This window comes from Nothobranchius furzeri, chromosome 3 (genome assembly GCF_043380555.1).
Source record: "Nothobranchius furzeri strain GRZ-AD chromosome 3, NfurGRZ-RIMD1, whole genome shotgun sequence".
NCBI lineage: Eukaryota > Metazoa > Chordata > Actinopteri > Cyprinodontiformes > Nothobranchiidae > Nothobranchius > Nothobranchius furzeri.
This window is the reverse complement of record NC_091743.1, coordinates 41,709,078-41,730,353: the sequence shown is the minus strand read 5'-3', so window position 1 is coordinate 41,730,353 and position 21,276 is coordinate 41,709,078. Positions and strand designations below refer to the sequence as shown.

Sequence of the window (21,276 nt, the reverse complement as noted above, 5' to 3'; positions counted from 1 at the left end):
ACACTCACACACTACCAGCTGTGACCATTCCAGGTCGAGTCCAGGTGAACTCACATTTATGCAACACTGCAAACAGGCAACACATACACAATCAGCAATTTTAAAGAAAAAGGCGACTTGTTTGCCACCTCAGTGATGTTTACAGGTAACTATCAATGAGCTGATATAAATCTGAACCAAGTTTCACGTGTTGGGAATGGTTGCCTCCAAAGAACATGAAGGTGAAGAGGAGGACTGCTTCGGATGCTTCATGTGGCCTCATTTGAATTGCAAATGTTGTTAGACAGCATGCCGTGCAGCGAACCCTCTGGCATCTCAACTTAACACACAAACACTGACATGTCCACATCAGCAGTGGCTTTTCTTCACATGCAGAGAAACGCGCACTATCTCAGAGTTTGGTTCCCTTTAAAGGAACTTAACTTTTTAAGATCTGCAGCTATGGAGAAGTCATCTCTTCCCAGCCGGCGTGGATGTGTTACGATGGTGAGGCTGCACGCTGAGGCCGACAGCATGAGCAGGAAGCTGCAGGAGGAGGGATGCTGAGTAATATAAACCCAACTGTTCAGCAGCAGTGCGCAGGAGGAGAAGAAAAGTCACCAAGCTGGATTTGGTCTGACTCGGACAAATACAGGAAGGAGTCAAACTATTGACCAGACAACGTGATTAGAACTCAGAGTCACGCGAGGTTTGATGCTGTTGTCATTACTGAAGTTTAAAAGGAAAAGAGCCGATAATATGAAACGTACAGAGGCAGAACAGGACTCGAGGTTTGATGCGTCTCTCATACCCATCTGATCCAACAGTGGAGGTAGTAACAGGACTAAAACTGTTGGGAGTGTGAAAAGTGAGACCTGGCATCACAGAAAAAGCTACGATAACCAGCAACTGTGTTTCCACGCAGCTGTTTTGGTGACACTGACTGTCTGTGTGAAGAAAACGACAAGCACTGTGTGGAGGATTACCACAGAGGAACAGCCGCAGGTTAAAAGGGTCATCTCTGCTGTGCTTGAAACGCTACATTAAAAACCACCTATGGGGAGCTTTAGTCCACCAAAGAAATAAATAAAAGGCTAGAATTCATTTGTTTGCTGCTTTTCAAACCAAAATCATTTCATGCTACTAGCAAGCCGAATTTAACTTTGTATCTGTAAAACTGGCTGAGGTATAGCTAATGTTGAATTGGCTAATGTTAACCAACTGTGGTGGCCATCTTGCATTGGGTTGGTAAAAGAAGTGAATCAGTTGTTTTTGTACGTCTAAGGCCCGGAACATCCTTGTTTTTAACCTTGTGTTGAAACAGGCTGCGTCTTGTTCACATATTTGCTGCTGCACGCAGTACTGGAGTGTTGCACTAGGGGGCACAGTGGTGAACTCAGACTGGAAAGAGTCCTGGGTTTGTGGGGTACAACCAAAACAAACATGGCGTCAATAGAAGATATCAGTGACTGGTACATTTTCAGATCCCGACAGAAAGAAAAGACAGCAGCGGTATCGCAGATAGTACGAAAGACCCGTAAACCTGAGATGGCGTGACACTGGCAAGTAAGTTTGCTTGTTTTGTCAACTCCCTCTATTGGTTATTCACTTATTGCAGCTTGCAAATGCCTCACTTTAATTGCAGAGGACGCACACAAACAATGCTTCAGGTGCAAATTACACAAGGCAGCCACAATAAATGTGTATGCGTAATTAAAAGCAAGTTTCTTCCAGCCCTTATGGTTACTGTGAGTTTCATTACATCCAGTGGATCAAGACAGACTGGTCTTACACTCACAGCAGGTCTACTGGAGACAAACATTTTAAATGGTAAGAGTAGGGAATGCACAAGTGTAATAAAAAGGGCTGTGGTCGGCTCTTACAGCGTTGCACGCTAGTTGTTGTTGCTAACAAACAGCCCTTAAAGTGACAATGTGTAGTTTTTACCATAACTCTCTGGAAACATCCATCAAATTTAGGGCTGCACGATATTAGGAAAACCTGCGATATTCGATAACAGTGCTTAATATTGCGATATCGATATTACTCACGATGAATGAACAAATCCTAAAGAATGCAGTGTTGATGTCGTCTGGAGTGTGACGTCTGCTCTGGGTTCAAAGCAAACAAAAACTAATGCATGAATTCCATTACAACATAACATTTTTATTGCAAAAATATGCAGCTGCACCTGCTACTGTATTAGCAGCTGCACCTGCTACTGCATTAGCAGCTGCACCTGCTACTGTATTAGCAGCTGCACCTGCTACTGTATTAGCAGCTGCACCTGCTACTGTATTAGCAGCTGCACCTGCTACTGTATTAGCAGCTGCACCTGCTACTGTATTAGCAGCTGCACCTGCTACTGTATTAGCAGCTGCACCTGCTACTGTATTAGCAGCTGCACCTGCTACTGTATTAGCAGCTGCACCTGCTACTGTATTAGCAGCAAAACAACAAACTGCATGCATGCAGTTTCTCAGTGACTGGACACCCAGGTCAATGGAACAAGCAGAACCTGCTATTTCCATCTCAGGAGAATAGCTAGGATTAAGCAGTTTCTTTCACGTAAACATCTGGAAACTGTTGTCCGCACCTTCATTACCACCAGACTGGACTACTGTAACTCCCTTTATGCAGGCATCTTACATCTTTCGCACAAAGCCTGATGGGACGTAGGAATAATGTGGATATGGTTGTTGACATGCGCTAACACGAGATAACATGTACACCACGTGTTGACACTAGTTAACCCTTGTGAAGAACATGTTTAAGCCATGTGGTTTAAGGGAGAACTTCTCCACTTTAGCACACCTATGCCTTTTTATCCTTGTGCTTTACTTTAGGCCAGGGATTCCCAAAGTGTGGTGCGCGCACCCCTGGGGGTGCGCGAGCTGCCGCTAGGGGGTGCACGAGGTGAAAAGTGTAATGGCTGCGGAGCTCAGAGAAGTCTGTCATATGTCACCATTAGCGTAGAAACTCATTTGTGGGTGGGCCAAAGAAAAAGTAAGTGGGCCCAATAAATGTAATTGAAAACAAGTATATTTTTGCGCTTGTGTGTCCTCCACATGTGCGCTAGCTTCATAATAACAATGCGCCGAGCTTCAGCACTCTGGCCTGCGCACGCCAATATGTTCCGTATTTGATCATTTTTAACGGTGTTGGAGAAATCTGAAGGTGGTGAGTCATTCTGGCAGATTGTAATTAACACCTGTCTCATGCAGGTGTTCTGACGTTGTAAACCTCACACACAGAACATTGTGGATGTAACTAAATAACAAGAAATGATTCCCATTCAGGCTATTAACAGCGTGCTGAAGATCTGAAGTTCAGAGTGCGTCTGTCAGAGGTCAGACACGTTCCAGCGGAACCACGGCTCACGGGTGCACAAGTGAGCACATCTGGGCTGGGCAGAAGTTATTTTACAACATTGGTTTAAATAGCGCGAGACGCGGTGACTTGAGCGGCTGTGCCGCGCGCGCACACACACATATTCAATAAGCGCGCACGCTGCTTTAACTCCGGCGCGCCGTCAGACTGAAGGCAGAAATGAACGCTGCCTCCACCGTGATAAAAACTTTTAACAGGTTATTTTTCATTCAAGGTCAAATTAAGATATTAGCTTCTGGGATGAGTCGGGTCCGCTCCAGCCAGTGACTCCTCATGAACCTGACCACAAGTCCTGTTACTGCAGCATTTGTTATTCCAGTCAGCGTGGCAGCGGATCGCAGATTCAGCCTCACCATAAAACAGCAATAAGTCGGTCTGAGGCAAAAGTGAACATCATGGCTATATCTTGTCCCCTATTGACATTTGATTACGCACAAGTAGGTGATCAGTTCAGGTCTACGCAGAGCAGAGGGAAGGAGAGCGCTCTGGCCGCACAGGTTAAACGTTCCTACTTTAAGAAAACCGTTAAATTGCATTGTTTATGTGCTACCTGGGTACTCTAAATATTTATTTAAAATGAAATCAAAGGAAATTGTAATGGTATCGAATGTTTATTAATTACTGTTTAAAAAATGAAAGTGATGGGGATTTTTTTTAACCCTGTCTGTTTAGCTTGACATCTGATATATATATATAGAGAGCCATGCCCCAATGTGGGGGCGGGGGGGGGGGGGGGATGCGTCGACATGGTCGGGACATAGAAGGGGGTGCGCGGCTAAATAAGTTTGGGAACCACTGCTTTAAGCATTATACTGGGTAACACTTTACAATGAGGATCCCTTTATTAATGTCTTAGTGCATTACTAAGCATTAATAAACAAAGGGTTCCTTCATAAACATTGTATTGTTAACTATTTAGTCTGGTTAGTAATGCATTACTTATAATGGTTAGCAGTTGTTAACATGTTATTAAATAGTTTATTAATGCTTAGTAATGCACTAAGTAACATTATAAAGTAGGGATGTGTATTTTTGAAATTCTGGCGATACGATACATATCACGATACAGGGGAGATGATACGATATATCACGATATATTGCGATAAATTCATTCAGACGTTACAAGCAATTTTTTTTACTGAATTTATTGAAAGAATGTTCAATAAACAGTCCAAACTGATACGTAACATGTTTAACATGAGGTATCTGAACCATGATGGAGGGATTTACATTTCAGTGGTGGAAACAAAACCCGTTGCACACTGCTGCCAACTGGCGAGTGGCGATTGAATTGCGCAAAACGAAAAGAAAATACACAAATGTTTGCATGTGAATTCTTTCAGGAATTAGATACACGGCTTTTGAATATCGATGTAATAACTGCAGGGAAAAATATCACGATATATTGCCATATCGATATTTCCTTACATCCCTATTATAAAGAGACCCTTCATGTAAAGTGTTACCTTATACTGTTTGTCTGACAATGATGGTTTTATTTTTATTTAACCAGGAAAGAGCCCAGATAAGAGTGTCCTGATGTTGTAGAAACAAACTTAAATGAGTTATTGATCTATATTTCTTCTAGAAGTCGCTGCTCTTGAACGTCTTCACTGAAGCTCGGCATGTAGCCAAGCTGCCAACTTCCTGCTTGGAACGTGGAGAAGGGACTGATTGACATGCACCTTGCAACTTTTCATGAAACAAGGTTTTAGTTTCACTTCTGAGACTCATGTCCACAGTGAACTACGTCATCTGGAAATGGGGCTTGTCAGATCCAGAGGGGTGTTACCCCCTCTGGAGCCCTCTCAGAGGGAAAGGCTATTCCAGCAACAGTATATACGCAGGCATTTTTACAAAGCATCGTAATAACATGACCCGATTCAACCATAATGTTGCTATGTTCAGAAAACATGATCAGTAACTCAGCGTAAAAAATCCAAGGTAACCCTCGTAGTGGATTCAGAAACAATACATCAAAAGATGACTCTTCTGATCAGTTCAAACACCAATAATTGGTAAATGGCCTGTATTTGTATAGCGCCTTCTTAGGGTTCTACAACCCCCCAAGGCACTTTACAACACAATCAGTCATTCACCCATTCACACGCTGGTGGTGATGAGCTACGATGTAGCCACAGCTGCTCTGGGGTGCCCTGACAGAGGCTGCTGAACACAGGCGCCACCGGTCCCTCTGACCACCACCAGCAGGCAAGGCAGGTTAAGTGTCTTGCCCAAGGACACTACAGCAGCATTCTCTGGTCAAACCTGCAACCTTCCGATTACTGGACAACCCGCTCCACCTCCTGAGCTACTGCTGTCATCAACGTGTGGAACATGTTAAACTGTGTTAAAAGCTTCATTTTTACATGCTAGTTGACAAACCCCTGGCTCCCCCCCCCCCCCCCCCCTTCCTGGTGGCTGATGGTACATTTATTAATGTCCAGGTTCACATCCAAGATGTTTGTTCTGACTTTCTCCTCTGTTTATTCTTGGTTGTCTCTTTTATCAACAAAAATGGCGTCTTTTCCTCCTCTCTCACACAACTTAGCTTCATTTCATGAAAATCCTTATCCTCAAAAGACAAAAAAATGACCTAAAGTCATTAGTGGGGAGATGAGTTCTGATCTAAACGTCCCACGGCTTCAGGAATATGCACAAAACATCTGTGGTCCAGAGCAGCAGATCCTCTACACTGAAAAAAGTATATTTAACAATAGTCAATGTAATGTAATATTTTACGAAAATTAAATGTACATTTTTTGAGTTAAGGATCACAACTCAAAAATGTGGTGGCAAACAACTTGAAACTGCCCAACTAAGGGCAAAGTGATGTTTCCTTATTGAACCAAAGTGCTGAATTTAAATAGAACTAACTAGTGCGTATGACGTCATCACGTCAGATTTATTCCCGCCTCTGAAGTTCTAGATTGACCATCTACCAGCACCATTCTCGGAACCGGAGCTGAAACAACGGTAAGTTCTTCGGTAAAATATGGTTTTATGTAGTAATATTATGACTTTATAACTGTATTAATGAATGTGCTTTACTTTTCAATATGTTTTAAATGCTAGTGGTATCAACTTAGGTTTTGTAAAACCACAGTGAGTGCCAAGAATATTGTTGGTGAGATTTAGATTTTTAGACAAAGGATTTTTTTTATTAAACGGTAATTTTTCTACGTTTTTGTCGATTTAAAAGGTTCTTATCACAGAACTCCCGTGATGCGTAATAAGAGGCGTCTTCTCTGCCCCAGCAGTTGTTAGCAACAACGCCATAGAGTGTAAAAATGTAACACTCATTATTTGCCCGTGAAAGTCAGTTGAGGAAGCCCCGTAGATTCTTCTCTCTCTCTCTCTCTCCCTGCCGGCACGTGCCTGCTTCGCATTCGGCACGTGCCTGCTTCGCATTCGCGACTGCATGGTCCCTTCCTTCCCATCGTTGAGCTGCGTTCTGTACCGCGATCATGAAAATGACAGAAATACGTCTCCATCGGAGGATAGTTTAAAAGGTAAGAAAACGTATGAAAAGTATTAAACTCACCATCAACCCAGAAGGTATTTCTGTCGATGCCTCCTTAGTTTTCATGTCCTCCTGTTAGCCTAAATATTACTAGTGGTGTTGGATAAACTGGCTGAATTCTCTACTTTAAGGATTAAATTCTCGTCGTCCAGGATCAAAAAGTAGCAAATTAGATCCACAGACAAACTAACTTCAATCCCAGTGTCAAGTGTAGTCAAATTTAGAACCCGTTTAACTTTTGTTACGGTTATTTCCTTGTTAACCAGTATTTTGAAAATCTCCGGAATTCGTGTCTGATTTTCTGTCTTCCCCTATCAAAACTGTAGAGCTTGACTCGTTTAAAGCCGGGCGGACACTATGCGACTTTTTCACTCAGCTTCAGCTCTTAACTGTACGACTTCCTCGCAGGGCAGTTCTCACAAGTCATGCGCTCACACTGCACGACCCAGTTCTCTGTTGTGACCTGACTGCTCACTCTGTACGTATGATAGCAACACGTCGGCCCTAAAAATATGCTAAAAATAGCAGTTTTTACTCCACGTCAGACTTTTTTGTCTTGCCTGTTGTCCTTCAGGAGTGCTGCAGGGACACGGATTTATGGGGGCTGGTGGGGAAAACGAAATAAAGTAAATCTGTGTTTTGTGATCAGGTTAATTTGACATGAACACGACAAACACGCTTTCTTGACAATCTTTGTGAGTAAAAAAACATGTAGAAATAAAAACGAACAACGTGTGTTATTAGGGAAATAGCGAGCAGATGCAGGATTGCGCATGCGCCGTGAGCGGTTCTGATACTTTTTGGGTCGCAGCTGCTCGCAGCATCGCTTCAACAGTGCGATACCATCACGAGGGACGATCAACATTTCAAACACACCAGAAGTTTGTGCGAGTTTACGATTGCTAATCGGTAGTTGGTCACGTGGTGTTAATCGCCTCTCATAACCCCCTGTACACTACAAGATGCTCAGCGCAAAACTCTCCCCGATCTTGTGGATTCTCGCACGACTGGAAAATCGGCTCAAAAAAGTGAAAAAGTCGCACAGTGTATGCCCGGCTTTAGACACTACAGCATTTAGTGTGCAAAAAGGGCAGTCTTAAGGATTTGGTGTTAATCACTAGAATAATAAAATGTAATGAAAATGTTTACAAATGTAATGTCAGTAAAAAAACTTGTTTTTTCCCCCCAGTCTTTTGTTTCACCATATCTGTAATATCAGATTCAATATTTAAAGTGGGGTTGTATGAACACATTTGTAATTTTTTCTTTTCCCCTTCAGCTCTCCTGATTCCTTTTTGCCTTGTTCAATGTAATGTAAGTTATCAATGAACACTGGCACTTTGATAGATGGAAAGTTTAACCGCTTATATATTAATTAATTTTCTTCTTCTCTTGCTCATTTTTCCTCAGTCCCTGGTAGAAAACCACCCAACATCTGGAATTGCAAATGTGAGTTTTGTATACATTTAATTAAATTATTAATTTTTATTATTTTATTTATTAAAGGCCCTATCACGTTTGCATTAAATACTACATTATTGCTGTAAGTCAGCCCATTAGTGTTCCTGTGTTCCACTGAAAAGACATAGCTTTTCAAGTAAGTTTTTAAATTTAAGTATCTTCTGGGCCAGCCTCTTTGTAAACGAGTATTATATCATAGGAATGCTAAAAAAAATCTTGAGGTTCCAATATTATCTGCTAATAAAGAATACAATTAAAACAGTAGACATGACACTACCTCCCCCATCATTGTTTAGGTTTATTACAGTCAAATCTGATGTAAAGATAATAGTTCATTTTATATTACTTGGTAACAATACCACAAGAGACCCTAGTTGTGCCTCAAAATAGTTTTTGTTTCTTAAAATAGTTCAAGGACAGCTTAAATTTACAATTGTGTTTGTATAACATTAAGGGTAAAAATTGTAGTAATGTTAAGAAATTAAATCTGCCAAATAATTACAGTGCAATTTCAGCTGTGCAATAAAACAGTCCAAATACAACCCCCAACTTTGCTTTCTTTCGAGGACCCAAGGGAATTTCTTATTTTAAAGTACTTTTTTATTATCAATAACATGCTTGGCCCCATGAACAGAATACTTTCTTTATGCATTGGGTTGATTTTTTTTTAAATAATTTTTTTAAGTGTGTTAAACTGAATTATATTTGATTTTAAAGGAAGTAAATTACATTTTAACCGATGCAAGAAAACATTCCAAATACAATCCCCAACTTTGCTTTCTTCAGATGACCCAAGGGAATTTCTTATTTTAAAGTACTTTTTTATTATCAATAACATGCTTGCCCTCATGAACAGAATACTTTCTTTAAAAATCTTCTGTATATTCATTCTGTGTGTGTGTTCATGATTGTCTTCATTTTTCTTTTGTAACACAGAGAAATTAGGTGTTTACCTTTTGCTGACATGTTTCGGCTGGAACTACCCCCTTCGTCAGAGCCATCAGCTGTTCGCTGGCGTTTTTTCCGTTTATGTGCGGGCAACAAAGGACGATGTCGCCCTCTGCTGCCCGCGTCCTCCCCACTGATGACACAGTCCCATGCGTGGTCCAACATGTATACCCCGTCGTCCCTGTTCATGGTGTTGTGTCCACGTCTCCTTATCTCTATCGCTTTCTTAATCCATCTTCTGTATTTTTGTTGTTCTGTGTTAATGATCTGTGTGCTGTCTGCGGGCAGCAGAGGGCGACATCGTCCTTTGCTGCCCGCACATAAACGGAAGTGACGCCGCGAACAGCTGATGGCTCTGACGAAGGGGGTAGTTCCAGCCGAAACATGTCAGCAAAAGGTAAACAAACACCTCATTTCTGTGTTACAGTGCTTACGGTATGTGCCCACCGCACACGATTCTGGTTGTTTTGCGAAATAATTCAATGTAAAATCAATGGAGCAGCGCGACCATGAGTGACATGGCGTCACACGTCAACTCGGAAGCAGCTGTGCGTCCAGAAAGCGCGAGATTACCTCACCTCAGCGGCAGGTGCGAGCTGACGAGGCGTGTCATTTGTGACTGCTCCAGCTGCTGCGTGTGCATCTGGCAAAAGGAAAATCTGATTGCTCAACTTGGAATGGGCCTCACTGAGAGGAATAGAAGAGAGGAGACTCGACATCTGGTGAGTTTATTTTGCTGTCGGAATGTTCAGGAGGTACTGTCGCCATGGAAACACATATACAGTATATGCGATATCAGTAGATCCTTGCATGTCCGCCTAGACGCCCGTCCAAATTGGTCAAAATATTGACATTAGCTGTGCGTTCAACTCGTCCTGCACGCCCGGCAAGGTGCGACTTCACCTGCGTCCGAACAGAGGAGTGTACAGCAATTTTAACGCCAGAATCGCGTGCGGTGGTCACGTACCATTACAGACTGCACGCGATTCTGGCGTTAAAATCGCTGTAAACATCTATTTGGATGCACCTGCAATCGCACCTTGCCGTGCGTGCAGGAAGAGTTGAATGCGGGGCTAAATGTAAGTATTTTAATCGATTTGGTCAGGCGTCTAGGCGGACATGCAAGGATCTACTGATCCACATAGACTGTATATGTGTTTCCATGGTGACAGTACCTCGTGAAGGGTTCCAACAGTAATATAAACTCACCAGGGTATCCAGTCTCCATCTTCTATTCCTCTCAGCGAGGTCCATTCCAAGTTGAGCAGTCAGCTTTTCCTTTTCCCAGGCGTCACGCAGCAGCTGCAGCAATCGCAAAACACACGCCTCGTCAGCTCGCATCTGCCGCTCAAGTGAGGTGATTGCGTGCTTTCTGGACGCACAGCTGCTTCTTAGTTGACGTGTGATGCCCTGTCTCTCACGGTCGCGCTGCTCCATTGATTTTACATTGAATTATGCCGTTGGATGAGGAAAACGAAATAAAGAACGTAAATCTGTGTTTTGTGATCAGTTTAATTTGGCATGAACACGACAAACACACTTTCTTGACAATCTTTGTAACAAAAACGTGTAGAAATATAAACGAACAGTGTGTGTTATTAGGGAAATAGCGAGCGAGCGGTGTTGATGCATGATTGCGCATGCGCCGTGAGCGGTTCTGGTACTTTTTGGGTCGCAGCTGCTCGCAGCGCCGCTTCAAGCGCTGATGCGCTGTGTTGAAGTTCAGAATGTGTTTACCGGTAGTTGGTGGATTTAACCATAAACTTTCCACATGAACAAAATCATATCTGTGTTATTAACCGGTCTAAGAAAATAGTGTGATTTGAATTGTTTTATTAACCCTCTGGGGTACATGGACGCATATCCGCGTCTTTTGAACAGGTCTGATTTGGGACGCTGTAGCAGCAAGACTCCGCCTCCCTGACTTTTGGTTTCAATTCAGCTTTAAAAAGGAGATTATAAACTACACCCCTGTTTTTACATTTTGTTAATAGGCAACGTAAAAGCGGAGTTATACTAAACTAAAAAATTATCTATTTTTAGACAATCTGATAACTTGTCTAAACAGCAGTTTAGTAATCCGTGAGAGGGAATGTGCTTGTGAACGTAAAAAATCCCCCACAAAAACATGAGATCCTTTTGCTGTTGGTGGAAGTCTCACATATTCAGTTTATTAAAAGGATCATTATGTAGCTGAGAGAGAGAGGAAGGCTGCATGAGTAACGAGATGTGCGCAAAAAGGAGCCGCTTTGCGGGGAAAGCAGTGGCGCGAGCGGAGTAACAACAATTAGACAGATATTGACGGTAAACCTCATATTTTGGAGCGATCCGGACAGATATGTTGTCTCTGCAGTTTAGCAGGCTTTTATTAGGCTTTAATAAAGGATGATGAGAAGGATAAATGTCCACCAGGCAGTTCAGATAGTACGGCTGTTTTTTTAACTGGAAGAAGAGGAAGTGGACGGAGACTCACAGCCGGAGTCTGACGCAAATAGCGAGGATGTTGATGATGATGTAGCAGATCCACAGGTCTGTCTTCGCTCACGTCCGCACGTTCACGCCACGCCTCTTGTTTTCTACTACGTTCGCTTCTCACAACAACACAATAGGCACACCGCACCACAGGGCGCAGCGTACATTTTGGAGAAAATTTTAGACTTTTAGGTGCGCCTTATGGTCGTGAAAATATGGTAAATTACATTTAAACTGATGCAACAACTTTTTAATCTGCAACAAAACTATTAACCTCTGAAGCTCTCATTGACTGGTGTTTAAACAGTGGTCTTCCTGAAGGAGGAGAAAAGTGTGGACAAACTCATTTGTAACAAGTGGTCCATCTGTCTTCTTTTTCTAGTGTCAAATTGAATGGCATGGAGTTGCAAAGACTGTCATAGTGTCTTCACAAGAAGATCTCAACTGCTTGGGCACTACAAACTAAGCCACGGACAATATGGAAGAGGTCATTCTTATCCATGCACCTATTTAAGTTGTGCCTGCCGATTCAAAACTTGGAATGCTTTACGGAGCCATCTAGCAAGATGTCATTCCTCTTTTAAACCACAAACAAAGGCATCAGCATATATATGTCCCGTTTGTTCTTGTAGTCTGCATTCTACAGAAAGGGATTTCTTTCATCATATTTTTGCTCATCTTAAAAACAAAGTGTGTGTCACTTGTGTGTACCAGAACTGTTTCTACAAAACAAATGTCTATGAAAACTACAAAAGTCATAAATACAGAAAACATTCTGGTAAAGTTGATGAGTTTAAACCAGAAATAGTTTTACTTACAAAAAACCCTGAAGAATTATCTGCCAGTGTTGCTGTTTTCTCAGATGGGGAAAGCAGTATTGGCTGTAATGAAACTTTAGATGATGATGCTGAGCAGTTAGAGAAGGATTTTGAGATCAAACTTGCTTCCGTTCTTCTTAAGTTAGAAAGTGTTTTTCTTGTGTCTAATGCAGCAGTCGATGAGCTCTTACAAGAGTTGAGTTATTTGATCGGTTCGCTCTGTGTACCAGTTACTAAGAATACAGTTGTGCAAATACTTCAACAGAATAACTGTCCTTTTGACCATTTACTTGTGGAAAATTTAGCAAGTGCAGTTTGTGACAAAAACCCTGTTAAAAAGGCAATAAGGAAAAAAGGGCCCCTCTCCAGTGTTTGGAGGCGAAAGGCTTATTATAGAAGACATTTTGGTGTAGTTGAACCGTTAGAATATTTTCTTGATAAAAAAAATGGAAAGTCATTTCAGTATATTTCAATTTTAAAGACTCTACAGGAAATCTTGGACTGTGAAGCAATACTGAGTCAAACAGAGCATATACAAACATTACATAAAGACTCAGGAGAAGGCATTTACAAGTCATTTTTTGATGGTGCCATATTCAAAGAAAAAGTTCTCTCAAACGAGGAAAGCATTTCATTAATATTATACATTGATGATTTTGAGATATGCAATCCCCTTGGGACATCTAAAAGAAAGCACAAAATTTGTGGATTGTATTGGACTCTCGGTAATTTGCTCCCCGGTTGTAACTCTGCATTGTCGTCTATTTACTTGGCAGCTTTAATTAAGAGCAATGATCTAAAGTCTTACAGTTATGCAAAAGTCTTAGAGCCTCTAATAAGAGATCTTCTGTTTTTGGAACAGAGTGGTTTGTATGTTCCAAAGTTAGGTAAAACCCTCAAAGGAACCCTTCAATGTGTAGTGGCTGACAACCTCGCTGCACATGGTATTGCTGGGTTTGTAGAGAATTTTACTGGAGACTACATTTGTCGCTTTTGCACTGCAAAATCCTCTCAATATCAAACAACTGAGGTTAACAGAGGAACATTTACATTAAGAGACAAAAATATTCATTCAGATCACCTAAAAAGTCTTGAAGGAACTGAAATATCCAGTTGTTATGGTGTCAAGTCAAATTGTGTCTTGTCAGAACTGTTGTATTTTGATCTAACCAAAGGATTTCCACCGGACCTTGCCCATGATGTTTTTGAGGGCATAGTTCCTTTTGAAATTGCCCTTTGCCTTGGAGTTTTCATTAAAAAAAAATATGTCACACTAGTTGCTTTGAATGAAGCAATATCATCATTCAACTTCAAATGGAGTGACAAAACTAACAGACCTCACCCTGTTGCTCAGAGTTTTGCATCAAAAAAGACTGTGGGCGGCAATGCCCATGAGAACTGGAGTTTGCTTCGATTTCTTCCCTTGTTGTTAGGGCAAAGTGTTCCTTGTGAGGAGCCAGCTTGGCAAGTTCTTTTGGACTTAAAGGACATTGTTGAAATAATAGTTTGTCCAGTTCAGACAGAAGAGTCCGTTGCATATCTTGATTTTAAGATTTCAGAGCACAGGGTCAAATTCCAAGAGGTCTTTACTGACTGTGAACTTAAGCCCAAGCATCACTTCCTTGAGCACTATCCGCACTTGATACGTCAGTATGGACCACTTGTTGCCCTCTGGACAATGCGCTTTGAGTCAAAGCACAGCTTTTTTAAGAGAGTTGCAAGGAACGTCAGATGCTTCAAAAATGTGTTGCTCACGCTTGCAGAAAAACACCAGCTACAGATGGCTCACCACCTACAGTCCTGCAAGGTTTTGAAACCTTCATTGGAAGTTTCCACTGTCACCAACGTTCAAACGGACATTCTGAACAAGGACATTGTAAGCGCTCTTAAACAAAAGTCTGTAAATGTAGAGACCGTTGCCTTTGCTGAAAGTGTGACACACAATGGACTTCTTTACAAATGTGGAATGATCCTGGTCCATGGCTCGCTGGGAGGACTACCAGAGTTTTGTGAGATTATCCACATGGTCATTCTTCACAACAACCCTCTGTTTGTTGTCAAAAAGCTCAGTGTGTGGTACATTGAACATTTTAGATCATATGATCTAAAATGTTCTCCAAACAAGGAAGTAGAAGTTCTGGAGCCTAAAGAACTGCTTGACAGATACCCCCTTGTTGACTACAGAATTGGAGGAATGCGCCTTGTCACTTTAAAAAGATACATTCATGTTTAAAGGGTGAGGAGAATGATGTGTATGCAATGCTTGTAATTGGAATATTTGTGTCATATTAACTAGTTAAAGAATCTTTATATACAGTTGCAGGAAAAGGTTTGTGAACCCTGTGGAGTTTCATGGATTTCTGCCCGTTGTGGTCCTAAAATGTGATCTGATCTTCATCAAAGTCCCAACAATAGACAGTCTGCTGAAACTAAAACCACGAAAATAATTTTGTTTTTATTTTTTTATTGAACACACCATGTAAACATTAACAGTGGAGGTGGAAAAAGCTTGTAAACCCTTGGATTTAATAGCGGATTGAACCTCTTTTGGCAGTAAGAAGTTCAACCAAATGTTTCCTGTAGTTCAGATCAGACCTTAGGAATTCATCTTTTCTTCCATGAGAGCAATCCCCCCCAGGCCCTGACGCAGCAAAGCAGCCTCAACCACGATGCCCCACCACCATACTTCTCAGTAGGGATGAGTTTCGGATGTTGCTGTACTGAGCCTCTTTTTCTCCACGCAGTGTTGGGTAGTTCTTTCAACAACTCAATTCTGGTTCCATTTGTCCAAAGAATATGTGCTAAAAGGGTTGTTGGCACATCCCATTGATTTCTTTCAGTCTTTAGCTGATGCTTGGATTCTTCTCCTCATTGAGCATTATTGAACAGTTATTGCTGTCAAAGGAGCTTCAACTATTTATTGTTCACATACTTTTTCCACGTGCACTCTGAATGTTTACTTAATGCATTATTTTAGTTTGAAAACACATAATTCTATGTGTGGTATTTTAAGGCAGACTGATTATTGTTGTTGCTTAGAATATCAGATCACATTTTACGGCCAATTTGTTTTTAGATATTTTGATGCTAATTTCAGAACGGGGTATTTAACCCTAAGCTTTACATGTACTTTTTTTTTTGTCCTTAAGAACATGAAGTAGAGACTCATGCCAATTGTTTGTTTTTCAGATTACCATGGGTGCAGCAAGACTTAAAGTCATCTTGGGCGAAAACAATGTGGAAAAATTGATTCTTCCAAATGGTATACCCCAGTCTTTATTAGAACTTGTCAATGTCGTAAAGAACACCTTTGGAATCACAACAGAAATTCGCCTGCAATACATGGACCAAGATTTTGGAAATGAGTTCTTCAATCTAAACGCAACCTCTGAACTGCAGGATTTGGGAACAATCAAGGTGGTTCAACAGGAAGTTGTTCCACTCATAATCACACTTACTGATGATGTTTCATCAGCTTGTGCCACTTTTGATGCTGTTGATTGCTCTTTACAGGCATCAAACAACACAAACATACTCCCTTCTCCTCCAAAACTGTCATTTCGAAGCGTGCAGTGGCCGGCGGTGTTTCCTATTCCACAATTTTCGTATGACACCGAGCTTGTGCTTGAAAGGGGAAATGCTGAATACAAATCATCCTCCAAATTGGTGTATCTCAGCACAAGAACCAAATCTGACATTCTGAACAAAGTATCTGAAGAAATCTTCAAGTACAAAGCTTATCCATGTGATGAACACTTTGTTGCAGTGGCAGAAGCTTTAATCAAAAAACATCCGTGTTTGAAGGAACCTGGATCCTCAAATGGATGGTACGGATGGAAGCAGAGGCTCAAGTACAAAATGGGAAATCTTAGAACCCAGCTCAGACTGCACGGGTGCCCAGAGGTAGCTGTTAACTCCATGAAGTCCAAAGTTACAGAAGGATCTTCTGGCAGAAACGTAAAAAGGCCTAAAAGGGCAGAAGCTAACTTTTATCCATCTTTGCCAACTGGGGACACTTCCGAATCCCTTGAACAGGAAAGACTTTCACTTCTGACTGAAGTGAAAATAAGACACAATGACCGGGTCATTGCAGACAAAATGGCACGCACTTTTGCATACAGGCGACAAGAGGTGGTGGACGGTGAGCCAAGAATCCAGGATTTTAAGGGTCGATGGCCGGCTCTTTTTGATCAACGCGAGGTAAGAAGACATTGTTATTTAATTTAATCGTTGACAGAGGCTTTATATATTAAAGCTTTTATGTTTTTCTTGCAGATCAATGCAGAGTTCCAGAGGCTTGTAGCTCTTCCCCTAGAGCAGAAGTTTTTTTCCCAACTTGACAAGTACTCCACCAAATTGATGACCGCCATTCGCTCAAGAGGAGGATCAACCAGGGAGAAGATATCTGGGCTGACACAAATCTTTGACCAGGTGAACTAAATTCAGGAGACCAATGATGAGTAACCAAAGAAAAACACAATGTTGGCTTTGTTTCTTATTACATTGTATCTCTCAAAACTAGACCGAAGACGTCAACAAAAAAAGAGAGTGTGTCCTGAAAGCCCTCGTCCCTTTCCTTGGAGAGGATGGAAATGCTTTCATCAAAGAATACACGGTAAGTAAATCTTTAAACGGGTAAATAAAAATGTTCTGAATGATTGTGTGTATAAAGTGTTTAGCTTAGAACTATTGTCCTTTTGGGCACCACAAGGACAATATTTGGTAGAAAATTAAGTTTTACTAAAATACCAAAAATTACCAGACGTGGCAGCCTCATAGCGCTTTCACACAAGGATCAGATCAGCTCACTTTGGCCCAGCATCACTCGGCCGGTCTCGGTCCAGTTGTGTTCAGATTGCTGTCTGAGGAATCGGGCCATGGGCGGAGACAGCAGGCGGGGGGAAGGAAGGCAGGTAAACAGGGGGACAGCATTGAGGATAGCGTGGGATATCACGGAAGAAAACAACAAAGGTTGATGTTTTTTTTTTTTTACTTTGTGCGCAGACTGCGGTTCTTTTAAAAGAAAATACCGTAGTTTCACGACCATAAGGCGCAGCTTCAGTTACGTGTCTTTTTGGTATTTAACACATACAAAAGGCGCACCAGGTTATAGGGTGCGGGCGTGGGCACGGTAAAACGTACCGGTAAAACATCTGTGCGGGTTCGGGACTCGGAACATATCAGTGCAAACCAGACATTGTGAAAATTATAACAGCCAAAAGCATGCTTCACTTTATGGGCTCGACACACGGGAGGCGACATCGCCTCTCCTCCATTCATTTTCAATGAGACATGTGCGAAAAAGCGATAATCGCGGGTCTCTCTCCTACCAAGCGAAAAACGTGCATGTGAAAGTTTGCACTCGTGCACGTGTCGTGCACGGACGATCCAGCGACACGATCCCAGAAAGTTGAAACATTTTCAACTTTTCATCGCTGTCGCTCGGACGAGGACCAATCAACGGAGGTTTCATTCACTGACCAATGAGCGGACAGGATGCTCCGTACACCTCCGAGCAAACATGATGGAGAAGTTGATTATTATTATGTTTATATATTAAAATCAGAAGTAAGATTTCACATAACTCTAGCAGCACCTTGTGAAACATCATATCTACCACTTTATTAACTCTGAACCGCTTAAATAACCTTAATTCCCTCCAACCTGACACAGCCAAGCAAAACAACGGAAGTTTCGATTTCGCCATGGAACAGAACGCGTAGACGGCTTTGCCGCTGCCGCGGATCGCCTCCCGTGTGACAGGTAATAAAAGCGACAGCGACAAATTTCGCTGATCGCGGTCGTTTGTCGCCTCCTGTGTGTCGAGCCCATTACTGGTCTAGTCCTGGTTCAGACCTGGTTTAGAGCGCACGTGCACTTCCTCATTGCGTGCGCTGACGGCTCGTGCTCTTCTAATGGGCTCGACACTCGGGAGGCAACTTCGCCTCTCCTCCATTCATTTTCAATGAGACACGCGTGACAAAGCGATAATTGCGGGTCTCCCTCCTACTAAAGCCGGTCGTACACCGGGAGTGCTGCAGGAGGACACAGGGATTTATGGGGGTTGGATGAGTAAAACGAAATAAAGAAAGTAAATCTGTGATTTGTGATCAGTTTAATTTGACATGAACAAGACAAACACGCTTTCTTGACAATCTTTGTGAATAAAAAACGTGTAGAAATAAAAACGAACAGCGTGTGTTATTAGGGAAATAGCGGGCGAGCAGTGTTGATGCATGATTGCGCATGCGTCGTGAGCGGTTCTGATACTTATTGGGTCGCAGCTGCTCGCAGCGCCGCTTCAACTTTGCGATATCCTCACGAGGGACGAGCAAAATAACACGCCAGAAGTCCGTGCGAGCTCACGATTGCACGGTTGAAGTGGTGCAGCAAGCGGCTGAGACCCAAAAAGTACCAGAACTGCTCACGGCGCATGCGCAATCATGCATCAACACCGCTTGCCCGCTATTTCTCTAATATCACATGTTCGTTTTTATTTCTACACGTTTTTTTTACTCACAAAGATTGTCAAGGAAGCGTGTTTGTCGTGTTCATGTCAAATTAAACTGATCACAAAACAGTTTTGCTTTATTTCGTTTTCCTCATCCAACCCCCATATATCCCTGTGTGTCCTCCTGCAGCACTCCCGAAGGACAACAGCTCTGTACATCTCTGAGCAAACATGAAGAAGTTGATTATTATTGTTTTAAATAGTAAAATCAGAAGTAAGATTTAACATAACTAGCAGCACCTTGTGAAACATATCTACTGTTTTTTTTTAAAACTCTGAACCACTTAAATAACCTTAATTCCCTCCAACCTGGCACAGCAAAACAAAACGGAAGATTCACATCCCCTTATGCGCTGTGTTGAAGTTCAGAATGTGTTTAGTTGGTAGATTTAACCACATAAACTTTCCACATGAACAAAATCATATGTTTGTTATTAAAAGGCCTAAGAAAATAGTGTGATTTGAATTGTGTTTTATTAAAAAAGGCAGTGGGAGCAAATATGAGTTTGGTTGTGCTTTATTTGAGCGCTATTACCAGTAATTAATCATCAAATCCAGGCTCGTAGCCTTACTTTGAACGCCCTGTTCACGCCAATGTCCAGCGGTTGGAGTTCCTTTGTCAAGCCTCCTGGAATAACAGCGAGCTCCGAGTTAATTTGCTTTACCCGTTTTTTCACATCGTCCGTGAGATGAGCGCGCATGGAGTCATAGATCAACAGGGACGGTGACGTGTGGAAAAAAACCGCCTGGTCTCTTCACATACACCTCATTCAGCCACTCTTTCATTTTGTCCTCATCCATCCAGCCCTTTTCGTTAGCCTTGACGATGACTCCAGCTGGAAATTTCTCTTTAGGCAGAGTCTTTCTCTTAAAAATCACCATAGGTGGCAGTTTCTGTCCATTAGCATGGCAGCCAAGCACAACAGTAAATGCAGATTTTTTGCGTCCCGTTGTGCGTATCGGTACCGTGCTAGTCCCCTTCTTCTCAACAGTGTGATTCACCGGGATGTCAACGGTGAGCGGCACTTCGTCCATGTTGGTTATGTGACTGGGTCACTTGACCGCGGTGTTTACAATGTCAGAACACCTGCATGAGACGGGATGTTAATTACAATCTGCCAGAATGACTCACCTTCAGATTCCTCCAACATCGTTAAAAATGATCAAATATGGAACATATCGGCGTGCGCAGGCCAGAGTGCTGAAGCTCGGCGCATTGTTATTATGAAGCTAGGGCACATGTGGAGGACACACACACGCGCAAAAATATACTTGTTTTCAATTACATTTATTGTGCCCACTTACTTTTTCTTAGGCCCACCCACAAATGAGTTTCTGGCTACGCTAATGGTGACATATGACAGACTTCTCTGAGCTCCGCAGCCATTACACGGGGTGCGCGCACCACACTTTGGGAATCCCTGGTCTAAGGAAATATCCATTGAAATTTTGTTGAAGGATTAATATAAAAATAAAATTCGGTACAGGGACGATTCCAGCCATGATAAGCTAAATGTGCCAGCTGACAGACTTTTGTGTTGTTTTGCAGGACAGTCACAGAGCAGAGATGCAAAAAGACCTGGAAGACGTCACGATGGCTGTGTATGTCATCCGGTCCGAGGGAGATGAACTTCAAGGGCCTCCTGAGGACATTGGGATTGTAATCGAAGGAGTAGAGGTTCTTGATAGACTGTCCTCAGTTGGAACAGCATGTGCACTCCTGTTAGGTTTGATCTACATTCTTAATCTGGCTTATCCAAAGGTCCTTCGCTTTACATTTGAGGTGTTGCAGAAAATTATAATGGAGCTGGAACCTCAAAAGATGTCTCCAAAGGTGCAGAACCTGTATGTGAAACTGCTAAATATGAATTAATATTGGTGGTTTGCAACCACAAGATCAGTTTTTGCCATTTCCTTTTCCAAAATGTACCTGTAGCACAGGTATGTTGTTTGTAGCTGTCTTTTTTCCCAGCATGGTGCAGAAACTATAATCTAAGCCTTGATTGTTCACTGACGGTGAAGTAATTTGAAAATAGAATTTCTAGGATTTTCCAATTCTAAGTAATACTTAGATAAGTGAGGGGAAAAAACATTCTGTAACCAGTCCAGTCATTCTCCTGATCTGGCAACAGACAGTTTACTTTAGTTGAGCATAAAACAATAAAGGTAAAGGG

At 42.1% G+C, this 21,276-nt stretch overlaps 2 protein-coding genes across 15 annotated transcripts in view; one reads left to right on the top strand and one right to left on the bottom strand.

The window, feature by feature from the left end:
- LOC107385828 (band 4.1-like protein 1) overlaps nt 1–21,276 on the bottom strand; it is a 165,153-nt gene that overhangs the window by 141,240 nt on the left and 2,637 nt on the right. The window lies entirely within an intron of this gene.
- On the top strand, nt 6,277–21,192 carry LOC129163380 (uncharacterized). Of its 4 annotated transcripts, XM_070549188.1 has the most exons (8): nt 6,817–6,881; nt 8,172–8,206; nt 8,303–8,341; nt 12,156–12,260; nt 15,781–16,791; nt 16,867–17,022; nt 17,114–17,206; nt 20,652–21,192. In XM_070549188.1, the coding sequence occupies exons 4-8, from the start codon at nt 12,252–12,254 to the stop codon at nt 20,973–20,975; spliced, it is 1,593 nt and encodes a 530-aa protein (XP_070405289.1). In that variant the 5' UTR covers nt 6,817–6,881; nt 8,172–8,206; nt 8,303–8,341; nt 12,156–12,251; the 3' UTR covers nt 20,976–21,192. The 4 variants fall into 4 exon arrangements, with proteins under 4 accessions (XP_070405290.1, XP_070405288.1, XP_070405289.1 ...); XM_070549189.1 differs by lacking the exons at nt 6,817–6,881; nt 12,156–12,260 and adding an exon at nt 6,277–6,345; XM_070549187.1 differs by lacking the exon at nt 12,156–12,260 and having other exon boundaries at nt 6,558–6,881.

Coding starts and splice junctions, on each gene's coding strand:
- LOC129163380 (XM_070549187.1), top strand. CDS start 6,791: ATGGTCCCTTCCTTCCCATCGTTGAGCTGCGTTCTGTACCGCGATCAT. Junction 6,882..8,171: donor ATCGGAGGATAGTTTAAAAG/GTAAGAAAACGT, acceptor TTTCCCCTTCAG/CTCTCCTGATTCCTTTTTGC. Junction 16,792..16,866: donor CTCTTTTTGATCAACGCGAG/GTAAGAAGACAT, acceptor TTTTTCTTGCAG/ATCAATGCAGAGTTCCAGAG.